Raw genomic sequence first — 27,886 nt, forward strand, 5'->3', positions numbered from 1 at the left:
GAAGGATATCATTTCAAACAATTCATTAGGTTTGGAAAAGTTGGCCAATTTATTTGTTTTTATAGCTTGAAAAGAAGCACAATTAAAGATAGCCTATCCGAGTAGTTAAGAAACTTGTTTGTCCCTTGTCTTTCTAAAAATCTATCATCGCAACAGGATTTTTTTTCAATTTGTTTCTTATCACAGTGATTTTTTTTTTGTTTTTAACTGAAAACAAATAAATGAAAGTATAAAAACAAAAATATCCGCATTAATGGCGGACACCAATTTACAATTATAAAAATGAAAATGGAAATACCTTGACACCTTGCAATGTAAAAATGCATTCACAACTATTTTAGCAAATATGATTAGTACAGCTGGAAAAAAATATTCCCATCAGGCAAAAAAAAACTCACACAATAATAAAATATTGTCACCAAACCGAAACCTCATTGCCCATGATCAGTGTGAAAAAGAAGTGTACTCCACTTTTTGCATTTGCAAATGACACTTGTTCTTGACATGCGGTGTGCAAAAAAAAAGGACAGCTACCCGCTTCACTCATTCTCTTAATGGGTTTTGTCCCCGAAAATGTGGAACTCCTACCCTTACCATCCGACGTGTTGTCACCCTTCCGATTGGTTCGACTTCAGTCGGGTGTGGTGCTAACGTGTTGAGGTAAAGTGTACGAGTCGCATCCCCAAAAAGCATTTCCGGAATCCTTCCACCACCAGATTTGCCTTTCATGGTGTCCTTCTCATCCCCGATAAAACGGAAGCTGTTGGAATGTTTAAAACTCGTTCGTTGAAAAAGGAAAGCAGAAGTGAAACCAAAAGCGAAAGTAAAACCAAAACAAACACACAAACAGTAAGAATAAACTGTTTTTGCTTCCTTCAGGGCGCGACAAAGCGCCACGCGGATATGGAGGTTCCCGTGCAATTTTTATGGGAACAGAGGCCCGATCATCATCATGGTCACAAGTTGAACATTTATTCGTATGTGTCACAGTCACAGATTGTGTTTATGGCATTTAAAAATTCCGTTATTACCCTTTTTTTATAAACGTTTCCTCATCGTTGCCGCTGCTTCTTTTATTTCCTGTGTGTGTGTGTTTTTTTTTTGTTTTTGTTTTTTTTTTGTTTCAACCTATCTGCTGTTTATGTTTTCTGCCTTTACCGCACAGAACATGCCATCCTTTTTGGCACTTCCCGAAGTGAAATGTTTTTGTTCCACCTTGCGGAAGATGCTCCATTTCCGTCGATAGCTATGCAGGAAACTAGTCTATTAATGGCATCGGATGCACTATCGGGTGCTAACATAAACTGACCCTAGGCATTATTAATAATATTAATAGTACGAAGCTGTTCCATCTCTTCAACGTTCTTTTATGACTAACTACGTACAGCATTCAGAAGAGAGAGAGAAAAAAATCACAATTGAATATCCATTACAGCATGCTTATTAACATTCATACAACACCTTCCCATTGCATAAACGCTCTGGATTTGTTTATTGTTATCTGTGCTATCATCACGGATTTCCCAATGCCTACGCACGGTACAAGCCAACACCCTTCGTATCATCCTTTAACACTTGGAGAGGCACGTGATGAAAAGTGCTGCCTTCGGTATCACTTTTTGTTACATGGATAAATAAAAACACCAGCCCCGTTTCGTGAAGCTCGTTAAAAGCAGTGCTTTGAAAACATTTACCCCCTCCAACCCCATCTCTCTCCCTCCGTCAGCGTGTTCTGCAAACCCCATTCAATCCATTTCAACAAATAAATGCATGAAACAAGGACGAAGAAAAAGCAACATACAAAAGAAAAAAAAAAGAAAACGCGAGAAAAGTGAATCCTTGGCTTGGAAAAATAGCAAATGCGAGGCGTTGGTAAAAAAAACGAAAAACCAGGCACAGACACACCGACGCAGCACAGAAATAATAAATTTAAATAATTTTATCATTATCATGCGGGAGCTGTTATTGCTTTTTTATTAATCGTTAATTTATGGCAGCTTTCGCTCATGTAAAATGGATCCAAAGGCTTGCCCGCCGGTGCCACAGTCGGTGGCACGAAAAACAAAGAACGAAGAGAAAAAAAACACACCCAAAGCGCAGGCAAATGAAGCACGCCAACTCTGGCCTGGGGGGGAGTTTCTTCGGAAGCGTTTGTTTATGTTGCGCTTGAACGCCACCAGCGTCAGTTTGTGGACCCGGATCGATCGGTAACGCACCGGCCCGCCCCAAAGAGCAGCAAGAGTACTCGGGGCCAACGAGCTTGGCAATAATACGCACCCATAAAATGCACGGCCGCGATCCAGTGGCAAAAGCCCATACACACACACACACACACACACACACACACACACACACACACACCCTGTACGGGGCGGACAAGCGCTCTAAAACAAACCTCCCGGTAAACTCGGGGCCTCATCTCACTGGGAAAAACGATTCGTATGCTGAAATGAATGATGATGTCCTGCTCGTAGCGCATGTTGGTATGCGTAAAGGCAAAGGAATAATAGGGCAAAAACAAAAGTACGCACAAAAAATCCGAAATTGTAATTTCCCTAAAAAGCAGAATGAGTAGAAGAGAGCAAAAAAAAACACAAAACAATACGCACGGGTGCAAATGATGGGTTTTTGCGTAACAGCTCCTTTACATGGGTATGCATATGCGTTTTTGCGTGGGTACTGGGTGCTGTTGAAAGGTTTTGCGTCGATGGTAATTTTATTGTCACAAGATTCATGATTAAATATTGGCTATAAATGGTTCCGGCTAACATTGCTTATGTGGCATTTGGTTGGGGAAAATATTTTAGCACAATTTTAGTGATAAATTGAACTTGTTACATGTACATTGATATAATGCAACAAAATACAAAAATGCGTTCAATAAACACTTGAAAGGATGGAAAACTATATTTTTTTGCATTAATGTGTAAAGGTATATCTTGTATGTTCATCAATCTAATAATTGTTGATTCTTTTTTAACTATTTTTTCACTCGCTCTTATTTAATGACGAAACAAAGAATTCGTCCCTTGTTTAATTGAAACTTATTTATTTTTACCTTTAAAAAAATGGAATAGAAAAACTGGAATGGAGAAAACATTGGAAAATATTTTTTAGGTAAAACTTTCCACCAAACTATTCTTCTTTTTCAAATTTACCAAAACCTTAAAAACGGTTATTATGAGCGTACCTAGAAAAAATTTATTGATACTTTGTTGTACATTTGTCACAAAATGATGTCCATACTGAGTTATACTAACCACAAGTATAGAATAAGTGTATGCCAACTTTTCAACTCAATGTTCTTGCCAATGAATGAGGAGTTTGTTGTATAACTCTTATGCATCGCTCTTCAACTCCTCGTCAACTATTGGTAGTGCATTATTATTTTAATAACATTTGGCTACGAATACTGACTTTAAATAAAATTAAACAGAGATTAGACACTGCAACACAATCAACTGTAATTTTGCTGCAGTAATGCATCTATCAGTAATACAGTATCTATCATAAAGATATGAATATCCTGTGAAATTGCGTTTGGAGGGTATTTTCGGTAGATTTCGAGAGAGCTTCAACTTTTTCAGCAAATATCAATTTTAAATAAAACAAGAAACAAGATCCTTTAACATTTGAAACCAACTCAATTTTAAAGTTTGGTTCATTAGGGACCAATAAATATTTAGATTTATCAAACATTTAGCACCAGCCGGCTTGGTGGTGTAATCAACATTTCCTCAAAGTAAAAAAAAGTATATTACATACTTGATTCACTGCTACCATGAGACACAGAAAAAACACATAATTAAAATATAAGAATCAGGAAATCTGGTTTACAATTGTTCAGTGCAATTTAAAAAAAAGTAAATGAACAACTATTGAAAGGAATAAAAAAAATCAGAACATAAGTTTGTAACCTGTTCGAAAGTTATACAAAGCTGGAAGGACATAGAACGTACTGCGTATAAACTGGTAGGAGTCCCAAACATTAAAATAGATAACCTAATTAGACCAGTTAGAAGACTCATGAATTTCACAATACCTAAAAAATTTACGGATCACATTATGTTATACATGTAAAGTAGACCTAAGATTGTACTACGTACCACAATTTTTTTGAATTTTATAATAAGTAACGATAAGTATCCACGTAAGATGTACATAATAAAATTCAGTTTATAACAGTTAAAAAAAGGAACATAAAAAATTAAGATAAGAATTATAATAATATAATTCAATAAATTATATTTAAAGAAACAAAATCATAAACATTAATTAATAACAACACATTTAATACTTTCTTTAAACCATATTAATGGCAAATGTTTAATAAAAAATTAACATGAAACACATAAAAAAACAAAAACATAAACATTAAATATTACAATAAATAATAATAAAAAATAACAAAAATAAAAATAATTTAATAATAAAATTCATAGTTAAAATTTTAGCACAATTCTGAGGCCAAAAAATGAAATGCTTTAAACGTCTAAAATTCCATTTTAAACATATTATACCTTAAAACCCTTACTCCAAAGGATTGAAACCGTTTCGAAACAAAACAAAAAAACTGTTCCCATCAGTTTTGTTAGGCTGATGAAAAACTAACACTGCATCGAGCAACGATCTCATCAAGCGCCAAGTTCTGCCAAGTTCAGTCCAACCCGGAACACGACGTCAGCACAGCGTGTCCCTGCACTTCAATATATTTTAGCCTTCCTATAAACTCGTTAAATTTTATCGCATTACCAACACTCAATTAATTCTGCTCAATTGGCTTACTAACTTTCTCCATCTCGCTCGCTTCTTACGCGCTCTGCACCGGCAGCATTGAGCTTTTTGGAGCCCGGCTATCAGCGTGTCACATCGTTACCGCCGTCAGCTTCCCAACTCCTTTTCCACCGTCCATCGTGGGCGATACATTTTGATTGTGTTTCGATGTCCACTGATTGTTGGGCAGACGACAGAGTGGACGGGTTGTGGTAACCGTGACCATCACACCAGAGCCGAGATGGTTTTATTCGCGTCCACTTTTGACTTCCGTTCGGGAATTTCTTCAACGTAGCTGCTGGAACAACTTAGATGAATCGTTTATGGCTGGTCAAATCGCGCATCCTTGCGGTGATTTCTTTGCTTTCCTTATCGAACGGACCTTGCCAGAAAGTATGTAATGGTGAAACAGACGCTTGCTTTTCAATTTCCTGTCGCACACCTTTTTTTTTCTTTTGGTTTCCTGTCCATAGCTACGCTGCGATAAAGCTTTCAACTTACTCACCTCAGTCACATTTTAGTTTTTTGTCGATCGAAGCGGTCATGAAAAAGGTACCACATCGAAGCTTTTGCGATAACGTCATTGTTCATACAAGATGCGTTAAAATCTTGACCGATGGTTTGGTGAGAGGAAATAAACGAATACTTATCAAGGAGAAAATATCTTAAATAAAACAATTTTTCCAAATACTTGCACAAGCATAAAAAAATTCTTCTCGCTTTTTTGCACTACTGTTTGGGTGATTTTGAGGTTGGCTCAAATAAAAGCGTTCTGAAGAATCAGAAGGCAGACACAACATCCACTATGAAAAATTATGAATTAGTACTGAAATATTTGAAAAAAAATAATCTTAAATTTTTTTTAACTCGAGTTTATAAACTCTTAATCAAAAGATTATTTTTTTGTTTTTAGTCAATTTAGTCAAAGACTGAATGATTCAGTTCACTATTCCTAACGCCAAACAAAGCATTTCTTTTCTTCTAAATCAGCTCAAACTTATTGCCCAACTTCTGATTAAAGGCCGACCATCGATAAATTGTTGGGAATTAAGTTTCCCAACTGCCCCGTTTCATATATCTATCCCCGGCACCAGAGTCACCCATCCTGTGTGTACGGCACTCTTCCATCGTTTCTGCTCTGCCCATCCTCACCAACTGGTTGCTATTGACCATCATGATACTTTTCCTACTTCCGTTGTCTAACTATTGGAATGAACCTGAACCTAGCGATAAGTAATGAACCAATTGAGATTGCCGTCCTACTCCTTTTTTTTAGCAAAACCCAACGTTAGCTGCAATTCCTTATTACTCTCACTTGGGACCGTAGCCGGAAATCATGATGGCCACCGGGGATATCGAAGTTGAGTGCATTCCGCGTACCGATCATGGTCACGGGATCAACCCTTTTTTTGGACGTTAAAGTTCAATTCCCATTTCCGTTTTCCCAGCCGCTACGTGACAGGATGGACGTAAGCAGGAAGTCATCCTGGTCGCGGATCGCCTTCAAGCGATGGGAGATGCTATAGCTAGCTAGTGACATAAAAAATGAACCAAAAGATCGCTAAGTAGGAAATTGAACCAGTTGCAGGATGGTTCATGGAAACCGTAGCTACCGATACGATGAGACGAGTCGTTTCCGAGACGCGAAGGAACAGGTTCGTTTTGGCCTTGCGGTCAAACTGATAAGAAAAATGTCTCCGGACCGAGTTTTGAGAAAATTAAGAGTGATAAATTCTAAACTTCTCGTCGCATGCAAGTGCTTGGGAAAAGGAAGGGTTTTTTTCTGTGTCTTTGTGTATTTAGTACCCACGAAGTGCATCAGTTTTGCTTGGTCACATCATTAATGGGTCTCTTTAAGTTGTTCTAAAGAACCGACCGGAAGTTCATGTTTATGACAAAGGAGTTCCCACGAATTTGTGTCTACTGCTTGAAAAACTGAGCAAACGGAACGAAAAAAAAAAATAGAATACCTAACGAAGCCTGCAGCATCATTTTTCCATTTTCAAGTCGATAAATTAACTGCTTGAGCAGCACAACTCTTCCTGCCCGGCTATAATCAAATTGGGTCTGGTGAGAAAATCCTTCAAAAAGGGGAACCCATTTACAATAGATCATCATTATCGAAAGACAAATTGTTATTGTTTTTCGAAGCAATTGCAATGTATCGGCAGAGCTTCAGTATTCAGACGTGAGCAGCATGGCTACTCCATTACGGTTCGGTAATGTTTTCTTACCATATTTGTTTGTCGTTTTTTTAAAGCTTACAGCGCAAAAAGATTTGTTTCGTTGTGTGTATTTTCTATTCGTCTTCTTTCCCCACCCGGTAGAAGAACGCTTCATTTTAATAAGGTACAGCCTAATATGTAGGCTTGTTTTGTAGGTGTACTGGGAATAGAGTACAAAGGGAACGTACTCGTACCGAGACGCGCGAAAGCATAAACAAATGAAAACTTATGATCTCTGTACAGACAGCTTACACGAATGATATAACCCCTAGAATAGGTAAACTTTTAAACAAACAGACTTTAACAGCTTCAAATGACTTTTAGACAAACCGCACTGTCGCCCTCAATTTACGCCGGAAATGTTTCCTCAGAGTCGCATAAACCTCCCTTTCACACATGTCATAAAATATGAGTCCGCTGATAGTGAACGTGGTACTAAGCCGGATGAAAGCATCCGGCCATTTGTGCAAGAGCTTGACCACAGTTCGCCAATGGCTGGTATATGCAGGCAATCGCGTGTCTATGTGTGTGTGTGTGTTGCTGTGTGAATGTGCGAAAGCACCTTCCGTTCCGATTTTTACACACGAAACATAATTCACGTTCATCATCCCCTCTAGGGGGAACTAACCCATTAGCGGGCAAAAGGTATCGAGAAACAGTTAATTACTAGCAGAGATTTTCCGCACACAGTCGTACGGGGGACCGTATCACACGGAAGCTTCATTTAGGCACACGGCAGCAAGGAAACCGAATGGAGGACAGCATCCGAGCCGAAAACCCATTAGCCCCCAAAAGACTTATAAACGCAAAGGTGTAAACCCCAAAGAAAAAGGGGATAATGAAAGAAATTTTCCAAATCTTTTCCTCCCAAACTCGACTTGGCAAACGTTGGACGTGGGAAGTGGGAAGTGTGATTAGTGGTTGAAATTTATGACCATGGTGAAAGTTCTTTATTTTCTAATTATTTCACCTGCCGTACCGTGCTAGGGTTGGTGCATCTTAGCGGTTGGTTGAAACTATTCTTCGCCAGTTGCTAAGAATAATTGCTGCTCAAAGGAAAGTCATTCAAATTTCGAGTATCCAATCAAAAGCATTATCAATTATTATATCAACAAACAAGCAACACTCATCGGTGGTAAGTATGATAATATGAATAATTCTTACGAATACAAATACATATAAATCATAACTTAATTTGGCTCAAAATGTAAAGTGGTAAAACATAACAAAAAAAACATAACATTGTAAGCATTTTTAATAAACGAAACAAGTAAACAATTGATGTTTAGATAATGATAACCTTACACTCAAACTTACCTCGATCGTCTCGTGGTGGGATCTTTCATAACCATAACTTCTGTGATTTCGCCAAATTTGCTAAAGTAGTCTCTCAAACTTTCTGTAAGAGAGGAAAAAGAAAGAAGAAAACGTGATAATTTTAATGCGTCCAGAAACATTAATAAAAGAAAAACTTTACAAAACACATTATGTTTCACACAATGTAAAGACGACATTTATCCTTTGCACAGTCCCGGTTCTGCATTTAATACCCTAATAAACCACTTATACAATTCGCCATTTTATCTCTTAACATACTGCCGTTGGACGGTGTGCGTGTGTCACGTGTGACACAACCGTTTCACATTTCGGAACGAAGGTATGCGTGAATGGATTGAAATGTTCTCGTTAGCATAAATATTTTCCTCCCTTTTCTTCTGCACCTTTCCGTTGCTCAATTAAGGTGAAGAAGTGATAGACAAAGCGTAACGAAAATAAAAAATAAATAAAAACAACACCTCACGAAACATAATATCGTCACGAAAAGCGAACCATTTCCCTCAGCGCCTTGGTAAAATCGCGGAAAAAGGTTAACAAAACGTAACATCCTTCACTCCAAAGCAGAGACTCGGAAGGGTAGATGCGCAAGATGGTGGGTGCCCATGAAAAGATAAAACTTTTTTAATGGCCTGACATTTATGAATTCTAACACCTTCCCATAAGGCAGTCGAAAATATGCGCCGGCCATAATCCATTTTCTTCCATTCATCCAGTCCAGTCGGTGACAATGGTAATCTGCCTGGTTGGCATTTCGGCATTTCGTACTCTTATTTATTTCCTTCACGAAGGGCCAAACCTCGAGTGGTACGGGCTGGGTGAAAAAAAACGTGACAATGTGTAAGCCAATGTAACAAGCGAATGCAACCGGAAATTGGGAAATCGTGCGAATTTTCCCAAAAACTTTCTAAAACCCCTGGACAACCACTTCTTGCTAAGAGGGACACCCAGCATAAAACAACGGGAAAAAGAAACCCCATTTTAACTACCATTCGGACGCGGATCGCGCGTGAAGGGATACGAAGGTGGATTGTTTTTGTTTCACGATTGGCCTTTATTTCATCTGCAAGTCCGAGGCTGAAGGGGTGGGTATGAAGATGGATGCACGCCCTGAAGGAACGGTTGACTTATTGAGAGATATTAAGAAACCGTGATCCCGAACGATGATCCCGAACCCTGGCATTAGAAAAGCGCCGGAAAAGTCCCATTCAAGAGGGCTCGTGATTCAAATTAGAAATAAACTTACTTAATTCATTTAAACTTTCCTAGATTAATCTTTTCGAAACATTTAACACTTACTTTTATAGGAATTAAATTACCACCCCTCCACACACACACACACAACACACTTAATTCTGTCCGCCCAAGCAAGCAAATGTTGGGAAAGCCACTGTGTTCCACTGTCTTAACACGCCTTAAGCTTGTGTGAGGCATCTTCTGTGAGGTTTGTGGTGTGTGGGCAACCAGGCAGGCAGAAGTAGGTATGCGTATGCGGCCAAAAGGAGGTAATTGCGGTAAAGTTTGTGCTCAGTACCGTGGGGGTACCTTTCTTCGTTCAACAGCTCCATGAACGCTTGTTGGGTAAATGAAATTATTCTCCACTTTCACATGCATACTGTGCGGGTTGTAAGATACATAGCCAAACTTGTACCAACCTCTCACCCCTCCCCACAGCTCTCCTGTTATCCCATTGCCCCCCAACCCTTGTTATATGAATATCCGTAACGCAACGTACTCGGAAGTGGCAACACTACGCCGAGCTACGGGCAACGGTTATGGTAAAGATATTAATTTGAATATTTTCCCAACTTCAAACGAACGAAAGGCCCACCGAGACCGATATACCCCCGGTGCCGTACCAGAGGGTTTGCGTGCACTTAAGACGCAAAAAGGGGTAAAACTTTACTACCACTAGCCGGGTTCGTTTGTGGCACCGGTAACACCATACCGGCGGAGGCACGGGTCATCCGGACCCATCTGCCCGCACTTACTGCTGCTGCCGGCTAGGAAAAACCGACCTTCCATGGCCCGGCTTCATGCACATGGAGAGCAGATTTATTAAAATTAGAATACTTTGCAAAAGTGCGTTTATTATGGGTGAAGAAAATTGCAACACATTCGATGTGCGATGCGGAAGGAAGGAGAACCACCAGAAGCGTGGTGTTAAATTTAGCAATGAAGATTAGAACAACACAAAGCTTTCACAAGTGACCACAGCGTTTACGCAAGTGAGGTTTTTCGGTCGGCCGTTGTGTGTGTGGGAAAGTTCAGGAGGGGGAAGACAGGGACTGGCGACAATTAAAAAGCAGCCATCCCCTTTTAAAATGGAAGGATCGGGATCGAGCGTACAACGACCGGGAAAGGTATGTTGTTTGAAAGAGAATTGCATTTTCTTCGTTAGAAGGTTTTGTTGCAGCACATGCTTTCGATTTACAAAGATGCCATGTCCTTTTTTAACCAAATGAATGGTAATCTCTTTCGGAATAGTTGAAGATAGTTTCCTGCCTTTTCCATAAGAGTTCGTTAGTCTTATTGAACAGTATTGGCCAATCGGGTATCGGGGTTTAATGTTGATAGTAATTTTCTTTTGTTAGAATGTTATATAATGATAATTGGATCTTTTCTTAATTTGAACATGGTTTACTAAAACTGATATGGTTTATTATATGGACCTTTTACAATACAGTGTGTGTAAGATAACTCGTTTTATGTGATTTAAAGAAAAAGTTGAAGAGATAGAATAAAATTTAGGTGTATAATGAATTGAACATAAATTCATGCTGAATAATATTAATTTATGGGGCGGCCCGGTGGTGCATGTGATAAACGGCGCCAGTCCACACGGCCGGACCGGGTTCAAATCCCATCCGGACCGTCCCCCCGTAGCAAGGACTGACTACCCGGCTACGTGGTAAAATAAGTCTAGTAAGCCAGAAATTGCCGGCGTGACCTGTAAGGTCGTTAAGCCAAGAAGAAGAATATTAATTTATAATTTCAAATAAATTGTTTAAAAAAAACATTTAACTTGATTTGCATCGAGTTCAGATCAATTTCAATCGGTTTTTAACATGTCCTTGTGTTTTTCTATATTGTAGGAAAACAATGTATGCAATATTTTGTATCGCAATAAGCTGACTGATAAATTAATGATAGAAATCACACATTTTAAAAACTCACGCAAAAAAATAAATTTTCATATTTGAGTCAAAACCAGTCGAAAGAATATTAAAATAGTAATTCAAATCGAAAAATAAACGAATTTTCGGCCAATGAATTGTTCAGGCCTATATTCAAAATGTCGTTTGAAATTTTTTTCACCATTTCTTTTATTGCTAAAAATATTTATTGGCTTGTATGAATATTACACACTGTATTATCGTGTAGAAAAGGTATTAAGGCAATATGCTTAGTAAATAACAAAAACCGACAGTTTTGTTCGTTCTAACAACTGTATATTTTTAAAAAGAAAATTCTATATTTTATTTAACTAGCTGCTTTTATTTACGATTATTATAAAACTAATGGAACTCTACTAAAACACCACTTTTTTAACCTAGATCTTACCAATAGGTAACCAAATTATAAATTTTTAATCCCTTACAAATCATGTCTATCAATATAAGCTACCAAAATCCTTAACAAATCTGTTTAAATAGCGTTCAATTACACATACATGTGCTGTAGAATTGAATACTAATCTCCAAAACTTCATCAACGCAAAATGCGCTGTAACTCTTGTTTTATATCTATTTGGCTACATTATTTTTGCGTCTTTTATTTTTCGGTTTCATTTATGCTTCACCAACACAATGACACAATGATGTCTTCAAATGCATAACCTTTTTTCTGGTTCTATAGCATGTCTCTTAACAACCTGCTTTACTAATGGCGATTAAAAATGGACACCAAGCTTTCCGAAGTGTTGGCAGCATTTAAATAAAAAACACTATCAGCAACGCACAATCTCTTCAGCGGCAAAGTCTTTTAATCTGCACACTACACACATACCCCTAGCTACTACACTGGTATGTAAAATATTCTTTCACCTTTTGCTTCCACTTCCTTGCCCAACTTCGCAACTCACATGTTATTCCCGGCAAGGTTCTGTAGGCTGAAAGGTTGCGGTTCGTATGTGTGTACGTTGTCTGCGGTTTGAGCATTAGCTCGTTGTGGCCAATGGAAATCCCTTTGTAGCGTTGAACTAGAAAAAGGCTCACTTAAAAGATCTCATCACCACCCGTCCAAGATGACCCGAAACCCCAAAAAAAATCCCAACCGAGAGAAAAAGAGGATGATGTTCTACTAAACTTACACTCACGGCCCACACACTCGTACCGCTCTCTAACTTGAACCCCTTGCACAAACGAGTGGGAAAAAGGATGTGGTGCTAGTGGGATGTTTTTTTTTTGTTTAGTAGAGAATGGTTTTTATCAAATTCTTCTACTGGGGATCGGTAGAACATAGAAATTGTTTTAAAACCAAAAATAGGTACTTTCACTATGTTTCATTAAAGTTTTCCTATCTCAGGTTAGTGTAGCATGATCATCGACCCCATCAGCATCATCATCACACCATCGGCCAACAGGCCAGATTACTAATCCCAGCATTCTTTGTGGAGCACGGCGACGGCAGGAAGGTAGGCTAGCCAATTACCGAGGCAGAGGCGAGTCTGAGAGTTCTATTCTCTATCTCTGCACTGTATGGCACCGAAACGGTATCATAAAACGGGCGTAAAGTGGCAAATGTGTGCGTTTGTGTGTACGCTACACATAAGAACATGCTAGAGAACACAACAAACAAAAAATAGGTGAAACTATCAACGGAAAGCACCGAATGCAAAAGGCCGACTAACAATAGGCCATTGTGTTGGGAAATGGCAATGAGTATACTTTCAGGCGCTGATATGATGGGCTTTTTTGTTTGTGCGGTAATACTTTGTAGGTGGTATTAATCCTTTTGCGTTTTGGGAGGAGGTTAGTGTGTTTTTTTTTTGCTTGTCTCATAACCGGGAGAACTCATACATTTGTATGGTGTGGGTGTACCCCATTACAGATTCAGCACAAAAGAACTCATTTTCTATTAGTGAAAATTCGTTCACTCGTGTCATGATTACGCTCATCCGGGACCAAGCATAAGGTCACAGAGCAGTTAGTTGATTTCAACTAAGAAAATAATTGTAAATTAAGTTAGCATCCTTCCTTAACTGTTTCAAATTCATTGAAGTGTATTCTATCGGTATAAAATATGATTTTTTGGTCCGTTTTTTTTCGCTCACACCCAAACAGGGCACAAATCGTTTGGGTACAATTAGTCGATAGCTTTTCCCATTTTGCTAATAGCATGCACCGGCAGTTTGAATCTCGTACGCAGAAAGAATTATGCTCCCGTACCTACTATATCAACGGACAATGAGTGTGTCCGGTGCTCGGTTAAACACAAAGCTGATCGAGGCTCATATTTCATACACCCCATTTTCATACGAGGCGAGTACACTTGGCTCGGACAGGAAGTTAAACATTGCTTAAACGACAATGCACTGTAACCCTGCCTGTAACAGCTGGTGTACACTCGATTCGGTGGGTAACACTGGACCGTGTATGTGTGCCGCTTGTCACAGGATGCTCTTTGACACGCATAAATGTGTAGCTTTCGGCCATCCTACCCTTGAAGTTGAACTCACTTGTCCGATGGGCACACCAAGCGAATGGTACCACATATTTAAGTGACAGATATGAAATAATATACTTGAGAAGTTTAGCATCATAATTGGACGTTACGAGATCCAAAAGTGGAGCTAGTTTACTTTACACACACCCAGCTCCCCTGTTTGATTGGTTGCTTGTTGTGGAGCAAAAGAAAGAGAATCAAGTACTCAAAAAGCTTTAGTCTACCGAAATATAGGAATTTGTGTTTCCTTGTATACTGCTTGGAGATAGACACACATGGAGAAGAAGAAAAAATCTGAACTGTCCTTCAAGGTTCTTCCTAAGGCTTGATGCGGCTAGAAGTTTTAATAAGAGTAACCTCCTACCACCTATACATTGCTTTATTGTTTGGCCAGTTCGTGTTGAAGATACACGAAGGGTGAGGTACATATGTGTGTGTGTATGTGCATGAAACAGGGAGATTGGGTGATGAAGTTCCTCCATACCGTCCAAAGACGGAGTATCACCCAACTCCAAAAAACGGAACCAGTTTGTCTCCCATTGTCTTCGGAGATAAATCACTCTCGGATTCTTATCGAGATGGGCCTCGTTAGGAATCGTTTCCATCTGTCCGTCTGTGCAGCATCTGTGCGTTGGTTGGAAATTCTAACCACAGCCACAGCTTCAAGAAGTGAAACCGGGATATAGAAAGGAAGGCACGACGGTATGAAGAATCTCTTCAACCAGTGAGATTACTTTTTCCGATCTACGTCAGCAGAAGTGGTCATTCGTCGCTCGGTAATCGTTGCGTATCCCATCGGTGTCTCCAGTGGCCACTGATAGCTGTGCCCCCGTTGGTTGAGTTCGTTCGGCCATACCGGCCCGGCAGTTCTTAAGCAAAAGACATAAGTACTCTTTGGCGAACGTGTAAAAACGAGGCAGGCCCCACTTCCGCTGGCTTTCAGTTTCTATTCTACTTTTTCTCATAATTTCTATCACCCTATTTCCAGCGAGAACGTGCTGCTGAATGATGGCCCTTGCCTCTTGCCACCAGCAGGAAAAATAAGACCATAGAGAGTGGTCAGTCCGTTGAAGGAAATGGAGTAAGAAGGCGATCATTTTGTACGATTTTATTGTTATGCCTTTGATGATAAACGTCGTCATCATTGCCCGGCCGGTCGGGAAACTTTCATTGGACGGGATGAAAGTCATTCATTGGGTGTAAAAGTCATTCGTTTTGGAGGGGGAAAAATGGAACTAAAAAAAAACCTCTATCTACCAAACCATCTTCGTTTCCATCATCCATCGTTTTGCCGACCCTCTTCAAAGCGAAACTTTCCCAGGAGCATCAAAAAATCGTTCACTATCAGTTCACGTTCACACTCGAGAAGCGGTTAGAACACCATCGCCTGGGACCATTAGCTGTCGTCGTCCAGCATCATCCAACAAGCATGGATGATGCCATGCCTGGTGAGCTGAATGATGGAATGAAACAGAAGCAACCAATAACACGCACCAACAAAAAATAAACCCGAAGGTGTTTGAATGCGTGCTTCCATCGTTTTGAATTGTCCGATGGTGGCGGGAAACTAAGCTGGGATGAGCAAGCATAGATCCTTCTTGACGGTGGTGCGAATTGTGTTAAGGATAATGATGTTTTGTTTGAACTAGACGTGTGTGCGTGTGGTACCTAGTGTACGCCTATAACCTACTTACCCCAGACCAGACAGACGATGCGTGATTGCTGCTCAGGGAGATCAGGACACTTGAGATGGAGAGCATTTTCTACAACAAACATTTCTCAGAAGTGACCAACAATCAATGCGTTCCCGGTCTCGATTAAACTGCTTACAACGGGGCTGGACTGTGGTATCTATTCCTGGTAGATAGTTAATGGTGAGTCATTATGATTGTTAAAGCCATATGAGTCTCCCTAAAACTAGTTCACCTTTAACTATTACTCGCTGCGCTTTAAAACAGTACACACAGTACGAGCGATAAAACCAATGAAACAATTCATGAGCTGTAGTACACATTCCGATGCCATTCCTAACAGCGAACAGAATCTGACTGATACAGTCACCATCACACATACATTGCGTGCGTCTGTTTCCCATTCATCCGAGGTTTCGGTTCGGGATTGTTAACTTTAACGATTGCAAGTATCCCAAAATGAATGTACTGCTGATACGATTGCCATCATTACCTTCAATGGTTCCTTCACCTATGGATTGTCATATGGCAAATGCCGCACAAAACTGTTCCACTGGAAATACTCGGCACCGGCAGACACTCCTCTATTCGTTGCCACCTTTCACGTGTAAGATTAAATGTCTGACGGATGCTTTTCATCGACTCGTGGAAAGATTCTACCAAATGGGGTAGTTGCTGAAATTGCTGAAGTAGGTGTAAATATCAATTGTACCCGTTGTATCGTTAAGACGAACCGAGGGAGGAGAGGGAAAAAAACCACCATTCCATGCCAATCTTCTGGTGGTGGTGATGAACAATAATGAGATCAGGATGAGTGAAGGTAATTGAAGTTGATCGAAGCACTTTCACCATTCAAATCGCTTCAAACGAACCTGCTGATTCATGAAATAAACGTGCATGAGCAATCAGAGTACATTGGATAAGCTGGAACAGGATACAAATGGTCATGACGCACGGTATATTGAAACAGATTTAAAAGCTTAGTGTTTTATTACAATGGCAAATGTGGCGAAGATTATCAGATGAAGGAATCTTTTATTTTGTTCATTCGGAAACAAGTAAGGTAAGAAATGTGTATTACTGATGACAACCAGTGGCAGACTTGGTATTTTCTACTTTATAAGATTGACAAACATTAATATGTAGAACACGATATCAAATTTTAGTATTAAGTTTTACTTATTCAGTTTCAAGTTGTGGGCAACTTTTTTGAAGTTAAACTTAAGCGATTGTTATTCTGAGATTTTCTTTTATTTAATTCTAAGTTCATAATTGAATAAGATTTAAATTTGTATTATTTTGATTTTCAAATTAAAAAAATATTTAAAAAATCAAATTATATTTTCCTTCAACAATTCTAATTATAATTCCTGCTTCTTTTGAACCATAAAACATTTTAATGAATCTATTCTATAGAAGAAAAAAAAGTACTTAAAAAAAGATCTCTAAAACGTTAAGTTTAGCAGTTTTGCGCATTATAAATCAATCTCTGTTGAAGCAACCATAATCCAGCGTTTTTTTTTCTCAGAACAGATCTACCAAAAGACGCGTACCAATCAAATTGTTTTATTTTTAGAAACTCAATACCTATTGCTTACTCCATCATTTGGAATGTATCCACCGACCGGTGAAGGATACCATGCACTACGCTATCGTAAGTAAGCACAACAACTCGCTAATCACCCCCGATTTTGATAGATTGTCAATATTGCATCGCATAATTACCGTCACTATTTGCTACCAGGCACATATAATTACGGCACACGTTTTCCCATTATCGTCACCCAGAAGCCCGATAGCCGCTGTCTGCAAACATGCTTTCGGTACCGGCCACGGTTGATACACCCGCAGCAGGTTGCCTACATGGTGCGTGATATGCAACGCATCCTGACACGAGTCCCAGCAGCGGAACCTCAAGGCACGGGTTTGGTGGTTGGGTGGACAGAACATGCAACTAATACCGATGCCCACATCGTGTGCGGTAACCTGCTGTGAAACTGTGACATTGATAAGCGAAATCCTACCATCGCAGCAGAATGCAATCATTAAGCGAACGCAACCCATCCGGTGGAGAAGGAATCGCACACAAACGAAACAGTTGCGCCAATCGATCCGATTCGAAAAGTACTGACTAATCAATAAAGGAAGGCTCCAGCTGTGTGTCGTGACGGTGTGTGTGTGTATTATGTTCGTGAACGTTGGTGGTAAGCTGCAATCTCCGGTGACGTTCACCCTTGCTAGCTGATGTTTATCGGCAAGCAATCCAGGGGGTTTATACGTACCAACGTTGAAATGTAAATGGGAGGAAAATGGGCAATCAAACCTTGGGGCCAGCTCATGGGGCCAACGGCAAATGAACGGTCGCGGGTGGTACGGTCAACAATAATGATGAAGTCGTGAATGGTAAAGTGGTCTCAAATTGTTCGATAGCATTATGCTTATTAATGTGCTACAATTAGTGAGAAAAATTCGTACCGCTGATTGATTGATGGAATACGATCGAGATTGTAAGATAAAGGAATATTTTCTTCCTTCATTAAAGTTACTTAATTTTTTGTATTTTTTGTAAGATTATTAAAAATTTATATCTAAAATAATTATTTACTTGAATTTGTTTACTTTTGTAATGCTATGTTGGACAACGGACTTACGTCTAATTGAGCATATTACAAGATATCCTAGTTTTTCCAATCAATCGTAATTAAAACTTGTTTTAACTATAATTTTAACTATAATTTTATTATTATTGTTATTGTTATTATTATTATTGTATATTATTATTGTTTTTGTTATTATTTTAAATTAAACATACTTTTATTTTTGAAGAATTACCAAACAATATTCTAGATTTGTGTTATACTTCAAACTATTTACATTAACCTAACATTTTTATTCAAAATATGAAATTGATCGCTTATGCCATCGATTCAGCTGTAACGAAATAACTCACTTCAGCTGTCACAACCTTGCTATCGAAATCAATTAACTGACCAATCGCTAATTAGCTTCCTGGCTCCCTGTGGGAGAAAAGTGGGAGAAACCCATCACATCCCATCCAGACACCGTTGGGATAACGGCGTAAGCGCTTCATAACACTTCAGGACCTCCCAAAAGTGCATAAGGCCAATAGAGGGGGAGAATGCGCTAAGCTAGGCACCAAGCGAAGCCATTTAAAATTGCAATTGGCACTCAATCGACGGCCACTCGCCGTACGCCAGTATGACTGGCTTTGCCTCCAGAGGGAGAAAATCGATCCCGACGCTGGACGTGATGGTGCACCTACCTGCCAAACGGAAAACTGCAACTCCACTCCGAGTATTTTTGGGGGAGTCTGGGGGGACTGCGTGTCGGATGAGCGATGGTACACGATGAACTTCCAAACGCGACGAACGCGACGGCATCATGACTTATGCATGTCACCCGATTCAGCACATTTCATGTGATTAATTAGGATGTGAGAAAATTAATTCCACTCCACATTGAATATGGACGCTGTCGCATCATACGCACGCCCTGGTGAAAGCCTTCGCCTTTCTCCGCTAGACATTCGCATTCGATCGCTGAGCAGCAGCAGCAGCAGCACCAGCAGAGGACCCAACGGGGTCCTACTGGTCGACCCAAGGTTCCTAGGCAAATGGCCACAAATGAGCTCACAAAGTGACAATTGATGTAGTTGTAGACTTGCTAATACACACCACCATTGGTTTTCCACCGGCCCGCTCTACCATTCCTCATCTTCGCATTGCACGCGGAGAACTCCCACCCAAAAGCTCCGCAAAGATGCGTTTGGCCGTTGGGCGACAATCGACAAGCTAATGGCATTTTAGTTCGCCGCACGACTTCAACGTGTAGCAGCACTTAGCACAGATAATGATGTCCAATAGAGAGTTCGCTCTTGGTGCCGAGCGCTATCCCGAGAAGATCCCGGCCGGGTGCATATCACACCACCCAACGGTGATGCGTTTGCAAATGATTCGCAATTCGATTTTGCTGAAAGCGGATAAATTTAGTCACGATGTACATTTAATAATATTTTAATTTCTTTCGCGATAAGTCCCATTTTCACGAAACAAGCAGCTGTTTAAGGTCCTGGGATTTTTTTTTTCTTTTGCGGATTCGTAGCAGATCCCTCCGCAGCCTGTCTGTTGTGTCAGAAAGCGTTTCCTGTTCGGTGGGAGAATTTAAACGACCTACCCTTCCCGTTCCTTCCATTCACTCTCCAAAACTGTACAAAGTACAATTAATTACCGGAGATGGCCGGAAGACAGGAACAGCATTGTCTGCACTTTTCTACAGTACACGTGGGCAGTACAGTTTTCCGCAAGCGGTATGGTTCCGATGAAGGTGTACATCTGCTGGGATGCGTTTGTGTTAGTGCACTCACACTGCAAAAGGCTCCAGAATCCAGAAGGGATCGGCGGGGTGGGAGCTTTCTCATACAAGCTTGCCAACAAGGAATCTCAGATTGTCTCGATTTCAAACATGGATTCACCCTCATTTTCTTACTCCCTTGTTGAACGTCCAAAGTATTTAGAATTTAATATTTAGACGATAATAAATCTTGAGGTGAATCCTGCAGCCTCAGACACAACGCCCCCGGGCATGGTAGAAGTGGAGTGTAAATTGTTCACTCAAACCCAACCCGGTTTTGCTTGTGTTGTAGCGAAGTGCAAGCTCGCTACTAATTTTCAAGACTACATCTTCCCTCACAGCCAGGGCCCAGGAAACGGGCTGCATGTTGAAAGAGGAAAGCAAACTTCCCGTTTTGCTGTCTCGGGTTTTTGTGTGTTGCTCTGCCTGTGGAATCGAGACACAATCTTGGCATGGAATCGAGGGGAGCAGGTTCGGTTCTCGGAACCCGGAATTGGGACGAGGATTGACCAGAAAATTGTGGAGTTGTTCAGAGTTGTGGTGAAAATTTATTCGTTTAACTACGCTCTGTGGTCAACCAGGTACGGTAGACAGGCCGGACAAAAGCACCCGGGTTGTGGTTAGGAAAATGCATTTAATGCAAAAATTAACAACGACAACAGGCTTCACACAGACCGGAAAGGGGCATGATTTTAAAGACTCGATCAGAATGGACAGGTTCTCGTAACAGTTTGGTTTTAAATCACAAAGATGCTGATAAATGCTGGATTCACTGTTAACAAGCGCTTTCAATCGTCAATACGAGCACGAACTTTGACGTGACAGAAGATGTTGGGGTTTTGTTTAAACAAATGGTACGTATGGAAGGCATAAAGCATTAAGGTGCTTGAAACTTCACTTTTGGTTCCTGGTCTTGACATCGCTTAAGAAACCATGATAAGCCGGCCCTTACGCTTCGGATCTCCACCAACCAACCCCGTCCTTTTCGCAATCGTACGATCCACGCCAACTCCCTTCAACGGCCACCATCAAAAAACCATCCCACTTCGTGTCTATTTGTCTTCTTTTGAAACGAAATTATGTTTAACAAACAGCGCATCTCTATACACAAGGACGCCGGTGAAACTTTCGGGTGTTTTCTAATTTCGTTCCATTTCGCTGTTTGTTGTTTATAGTTTATCGCACAAGGAGGGAAGGGGGACGCACAACGGGTTTAAAAAAGGTTAACGAAACGAACGATTGTAGCAAACGACGAAACACAGCCCGTGATTCGTCGTGGCAGCATTCATAAGAGTTGGAAAGCTCATTTCACTCGATTGCAATTACCAGCCTTCTGGAAAGCTTCCCCTGCCCAATACCAACCCCCCTCCCCCTCCTTCTAAACATGGAAAACCCGTTCAAAGGGAAACGCAGCGTCGACCGTGAGTCATTTCAACGACCAAAGGAGGACAAGTTATGTTTGTGGCGTTGTGGTTTGCCGGCACGTCCCTTGGTTGAACTAGTAGTATGATGAGGGAGTTTTTACTCCCTCCGCCCTATTCGCCCTTGATTCGGCAAATGCATTTCCCGCCAGACTAGGATCCGCTGATAAATGTGAAATCCTGTACCGATGAACGTTCATACGCCGACAAACTCACAGCCCCACAAGAGAGTTGGACAAATCAACATCAACTTTTGACTTAATTTATTTTCCCAGCGTCTTTGGCCGTATGGTGCGCGGGCTATCTTCGCGCATCATTTGCGATGGTTAAAAATTCATCACTTGACATTTTGACTCCGTCCGTGCCGAAGTTCTGAGAAGCGATGTTCTTCAAAAATAAGTTTTTAGCATGTGGTTAACGTTTCTGCAAAATTTGTACAGAGCAGCACAGCATAAAATATTCTCCCACGGTTGTTTTTTAAATTATTGCCCGGAAAGCGAAACTAGTGTACAACCCTATTATTCTCGAAAGCAGTGGAACGTTTCACACTGACACATCATAATGTTCATTACTAATGCTCATATCAGTCAGCTAGAATAACGTATGCATGATTCAACACGAACGCTACGATGCACCATTTACAAAAGGTGATGGTGTTGCATCAAATAAAAGCAAGCATAAAGCACACAAAACACCTATTTGTACCGAGGAAGGTAAAGTCAGAGCATGGTTTTTGATTCATTTGTCTGTCAAAAATAACACCCCCAATGTTCACCGGCATTCCTCATCATGTTACATGGAATGTGTAACTCATCTCTTGTTTTTTTTTTGTGTTGTTCACTTTTGTTACAAACATTGCCACAATTTGAAAACTATTTCTTTTTTTGTTGTTGCTTTTCTCCTCACACAAACTCGAGATCCTGTGTACGTCAAAGTTAAGCAGCAACAGCTACCGGGCGATACTTTTGCGGCAATTGTACTCATGTTTCTCAGGAGTTTTGTGCGAAGGAAATTAAATGAATTCAATTACCACATTTACATTACGCGTTCGCGCTAGTTATGGCACATACCTTTATTGCATGTGTATGGATGTGTGCCTTGGAAAATGCCTCAAGCTAGAAGAGTGCATTTACAAATGTATACCCGACCGGCAGAACCATGCAACGTCATACGTTTGCCGTTAGTATAAAGCTCGCAAAAGGTTTCCTAGCTCACTCGTGAAGCCCCAAAAACTAACCGGCTTGCATATATGCCGGAATGGTTTACGTACGGAATTGCATGATAGTGATATTAATTAGTTTTGCATTGTTTCGTAGTCCGATTGAAGAAGTAACGGGGGAAAACTTACCACCAAAAATGGGTATGGAACGAACATTTTCTTTACGGTATTATGTTGCATTACAGGTTCATAAAAGTGTACTATATTTTATTTACATCGTTTGATTTAGATAAAGCCTTAGAAAGATTTCAAACATGTTCCAAATGTACATCTTTCCACCCCTAAAACCAGTTCCACCGTTCCAGAATTCGGCACGAAATGGGTTCATTAAACCGTGAACAACATTTCAATTCACGCTGCAAGACAGCAAGCCCTGTCACGGCATTGCAGCTGAGAATTCACACGACCAAAATCCCAACCCTGCCAGGAACTAACAGCAGCGAATGACACTTTGATGTACGAAGAAACATTTGGTACGATTGTCAGTCCCGTCGTAGGCATGTCTAAAGTCGGCTAGATGCTCACCCCCACTCACCCGCGATTCTATTCCGCGTGTAGTGATTATGGTGCAGATCTTACCGAAGCTTTCCATCCATTCGAGCTGACCAACACGGTAGATCCGTCCGAAGAATGTTAAGCGCGCAAAAGGGTCGATATATAAATATCTGTCACTCCCGGTGACTGTGCTTCCCTGTAGTGATAAATCTTTAACGTATCCTAACGCACGGTCCGAATGTGTGGAATGGCGGACGAACCGTGCTGTGATGATTGTAGGGTTCGCAGAAACCACAACTGACTCCATCAACGGGGAGTGACTGTTCGATCCTTTTGCATTTGGACGTGAAACAAGATGTTGTTGGATATAGTAAATTACTTACTACCAATAAATTAAAATAACTTCAATTAATAAAAGAATAAAAAATAAGATAATAATTTGCATGAAATTTTCAACAGCATTTTTGGGTAAACTTCGCCATCTTTAAAATAAAAAAAACAGTAGTCGTATCTTTTTCAAACACTTTTTGTGAGCACCAATTATAAAGCATCCAATCTGCACATGACTCCTGTCACCAGACGGAACGCTTTTGCGCTAGCCATTAAACATTGCCACCAACCGCATTTACCCCGCATAATGCGGGTTCCGCATCTGCAACTGCAAAAATCTAGCGAAAAATGGTCAACGATCACGAGCAGAGAAGTGATTAGATTCACCAAACTGACCGTATCGTATGCAAAGCCGTGTTTTTGAGTCAGTTTGTATGCAGTGGTTTATTTCCATGGCCGTAGTATGAAGATATCCATACACACCCATACACACATACAGCCACATTGATCCTTCGAAAGTTGACCAACAACTGACAAGAAATAAAATCATCATCAGGCGTACAAAATTAGACCGTACCGGGCGGGCGGAAGATCCTTTCCCACTCGGAAGCGTCCGTACCAAAAACTTCTTCCAATATTTCTGATTGTGATTGAGGATGTTTTATCTATGCCAGGCGAGCATACGTATAGAAAAAACGGAGTAAAGGAATTGGGGAACGGGTACCGCGTGGACATGGAAATCATTTTGAGCAGGCCAGTTGTTTTGTGAGTTGAACCATACCATTTCCGAACTTCACCAACATCACCACCATAATTGCCTTTGAAGAGGTATGCGCCGAAGAAAATGCGCCATACCACACACACATACACGGGTGGTGGGTTGCAGCTGTGCGCCCCCAAAACGACTCTAACTCCATTCGCCGGTGACCGGTTGATTTGGGTAGAGATCAGCAGTATAATTTATGGCACCCGAAAACTTTCCATCCATAACGACCCGAACAGAGACCAACAGCGTTATACGGCAGGGAACCGAGTTCGACATGTAAATTTCCACAAACATTACCACCGCCGTGCATGGTCTCGGGGGACTTTAAAATCAATTGGAAAAGTAGCTAAACACTGCTGCTGCTTGCTCCAGTGCAGGTCGGGTAGTTTACTGAGAAAGTTGAGAGGTTCATGCTGTGGTAAGGAGATTTCAAGTACCTCTTGTATAATTTCTTGTAATACATGCGCTTTGTTTGATTTGGTGCTGTGATGGGGATGTGATTTTCTACACAATTTTAACCCTACCTTGCAGGCAGTCTTAGCTCTTTTAAAACACAATTAAATCATATTTCTTCATCAAACGAAACCAAAGAAGGACTTTATACAAATTGATACTAGTTCACATCAAAAGATTTGTATTGTGTTTCAAGAGACGAAACAGCCAACACAAAAAAAATTACTTCAATCGGATTTGTACTGGCGGTATACTTGAGATAATTCTCTTTAAAAACAGTCACACACAGCAGAACACACAAAACTTACTGAATTGATGATTGCTGAAGGAGCTTTTTCTATTTCACCCTTCACACACCCCCACAACCCTTTCCCACACACTCCAAAACATTGAAGACATAAAACAAGAAACTCCTTTCGGAAACGCTGAGACAAAGTTCCCAGATTTGCATGCAGACCCAGAAAGCCACACCACAACAATAAAACTATTTAAGAAGTAATAACACATAATGGGACTGGGAAATTAAATATGTTTCCATTTCCATTTTAATGGCACACATTGTGAGTTTCTTCCAACCTCCAACTCCACACCCGAAAACGGACGGGACGGGTGTTCCGATTCCGGACAGCATCAGTATGTGAAGCTGGAGATGGAGATGCTGTGCTAGAGTAGGATCGATGAAACGACGGTATCAAAGCTCACTGCCACCAACCCGTTGCGAATCCGCCTTCCAGGGCCTTCCGTGTTGCGTCCCTGCGGTTGGGTTGATTCGTTTCGGTACAGATTAAACGTTAAGAGCTAGGATTCAATTTTAATTACATTTGGTCTCCCGTTGGTGACTCTCTCTCTCTCTCTTTCTCTCCATTTTAGGAGACTGTTTTACCGTCCACACTACCCACCATGCCCATCCGGTTGTTGATGATGGTTGGCTGGCTGGCAAGTAGCTAACGAACCCGAAAGCAACTCTCGATCAAAACCACGCCGAGACGCAGCACTGGGAATGAATTCCGTGTTATGTATGTGTGTGTGTGAAGATCGTTCTCGTCCGAAAAAGGCTAAACGGGAAAGGAAGCGAGAAAACTTCTTCAAGCTTACTTCCTGAAATTTAAGCATGTCCACCAGAGACCGAGTGCCTTAACAGGTACGGTTTGCAATATGCTAAAGCCAATCACACACGCACTCGCTCGAGGAGATTTGCAAAAGCAAAACGACCATTTTCTTCACTTTCATACACAGCCTTACGTTTCCCGTACACAACACTTCCTGTTCACTATGTTTGCTACTGGACAGGATGTGTAATTACTGCAATCATCTTGGATCGTGTCATTATGCAACTTGTGCGAAATGGTTAGAAATGAATGGTCAATTATTCGGCATCCGGGCTTTCCAAGGCTTGCCCAGACCCGCAAGGTTTCGTACCTGTAGCAACATCAAAGAAAAATTCAAGTGGCAATATCTTGCGGTAGAATGTATCTGACACAGTGCTTACCAAACCGTGACAGGCCGATCAATCCGTACCAATGTTTTGAAGCATTATTAATTCTTGGTTACCTTTCATCGTTTGCCGTTCTTGGAAGAAATTGTGGTTGCGGGTAAAATGTTGCATGAAACTACAATATAGAAGTACTTACAATTAAATAGAAGTGTATTTATATTCCAATGGGTGCAATTGTCTTATTGTCCAACAGAAAACCAAACTTCGTTATGAAGCGCAATAAAAAGAAACTGTTTGCAACGCATATTGCATACTTTTAGGCGATTTTGTACAAGTATTTAATTGGGATTTTTTCATATTGTAATTGGGCATTTCATCTACTTTGAGCATACATTCTACCCGAAAGTACTTCTTCCATTTTAAATTGTATTGCTTTTTTCTATGGTTTTCGATTCCGTCCCTTAAAAGTCACTGGTGTGCCAGCTGCACCACACTGACGTGTGCATAAGCTTGGTTAAGCATATTCACACCACAAAGCATAATAGGTGTATGGGCATGCATTTTGCTATCATAACGCATAATAAGTGTTTGTTGCAAACGATTCGGGTCGCTAATTAAAGCCATCCTCAGTACCACGATGCGTCAATGTTGCAACTCGTGCCAGCACGCCAGGTGCGAACATCGCCCTAAAGGTGCCCAGTAGAATGAAAAATGTAATTCCCCATTCCTTTACCAGCCCTCGGTTTGCAGCAATTGCACCATCAAACTAACCGGGTAGTGTGCCGGTCTTACGGTTTAACGCAGGTGAAACTTACAACCACAACCATCCGTCACCGTGGCACGCCTTGCCAGGACACCAAGTTGTGTGTGCGTGTGTTGTTTTTCGCGAGCGATTCCATTGTGCGGCGATTCACAAAACGAAGCAAGACATACGTGGTACGTGAGCAGGATTTTATTACTGCGGTGCACAACACTGGCCTCGTTGTACACTGACGGCAATCGTTCTGATTTTAACCTTTCATCCATGCGTACCAGGCCAACGGAAGCGTGTAAACCTACCGTCGGTAGAAACGGTGGGCCTACAGACCAGCGTTAAGTCCACCACGATCGTACACACATGTAGACGTAACGAACGGCACACAACACTTGACCCAGGGCGGAAGTAGCTCGTTCGCGGAGAGCTTTGTGGTTTCGCATATTCATAAGCATCGGATGCGGCAACGGCAACTAGCAGCAGCACAAGGCAAGTCAAAAGCCACTAGCAACTAGCGAAACCCACTGGTCAGGAAAACGGGTGAACTCGTTGATGCTTGGTTGCACCTAAAACATCGTAGCTGGAAGCTGCCGGTTTCAGACAAATTCTTCTACAGCGATATGTCACTGGTGTACGTCGGTATGGTCGGAACCAACCCTCGGCATGGTCCGGAAGCGCGTGTACAAGCTACCCACTGCTGGGATTGGCACTTGACTTGACACCCTTGATGTCGGCGGGTACGATGATATGCTGGGCGGTTACGTACCGAGTCCGTACATGATGTTTACGATATTTTTGCACTTTACGTGTGATAAATAGTGCAGGAGATTTGATTTTAATTAACAAGCATCCGTTGAGAACCATCTGAACTTAATAACTGTGTCTGCTACAGTGATAAACAAGCGATTGATTTTCAAGATAAAACTGAAAGCTTTTCAATCGAATCTTAAT

At 40.9% G+C, this 27,886-nt stretch overlaps 1 protein-coding gene across 13 annotated transcripts in view; it reads right to left on the bottom strand.

The window, feature by feature from the left end:
• LOC125767667 (RNA-binding protein Musashi homolog Rbp6) overlaps positions 1-27,886 on the bottom strand; it is a 594,718-nt gene that overhangs the window by 343,246 nt on the left and 223,586 nt on the right. For all 13 annotated transcript variants that reach the window (XM_049434475.1, XM_049434479.1, XM_049434480.1 and 10 more), the window contains one exon: positions 8,316-8,397. In XM_049434475.1, the coding sequence (XP_049290432.1) occupies positions 8,316-8,397 (82 nt within the window). The remainder of the gene's footprint in view (positions 1-8,315; positions 8,398-27,886) is intronic.

The sequence above is a fragment of the Anopheles funestus genome, chromosome 3RL, assembly GCF_943734845.2.
Source record: "Anopheles funestus chromosome 3RL, idAnoFuneDA-416_04, whole genome shotgun sequence".
NCBI classification, from domain to species: Eukaryota; Metazoa; Arthropoda; class Insecta; order Diptera; family Culicidae; genus Anopheles; species Anopheles funestus.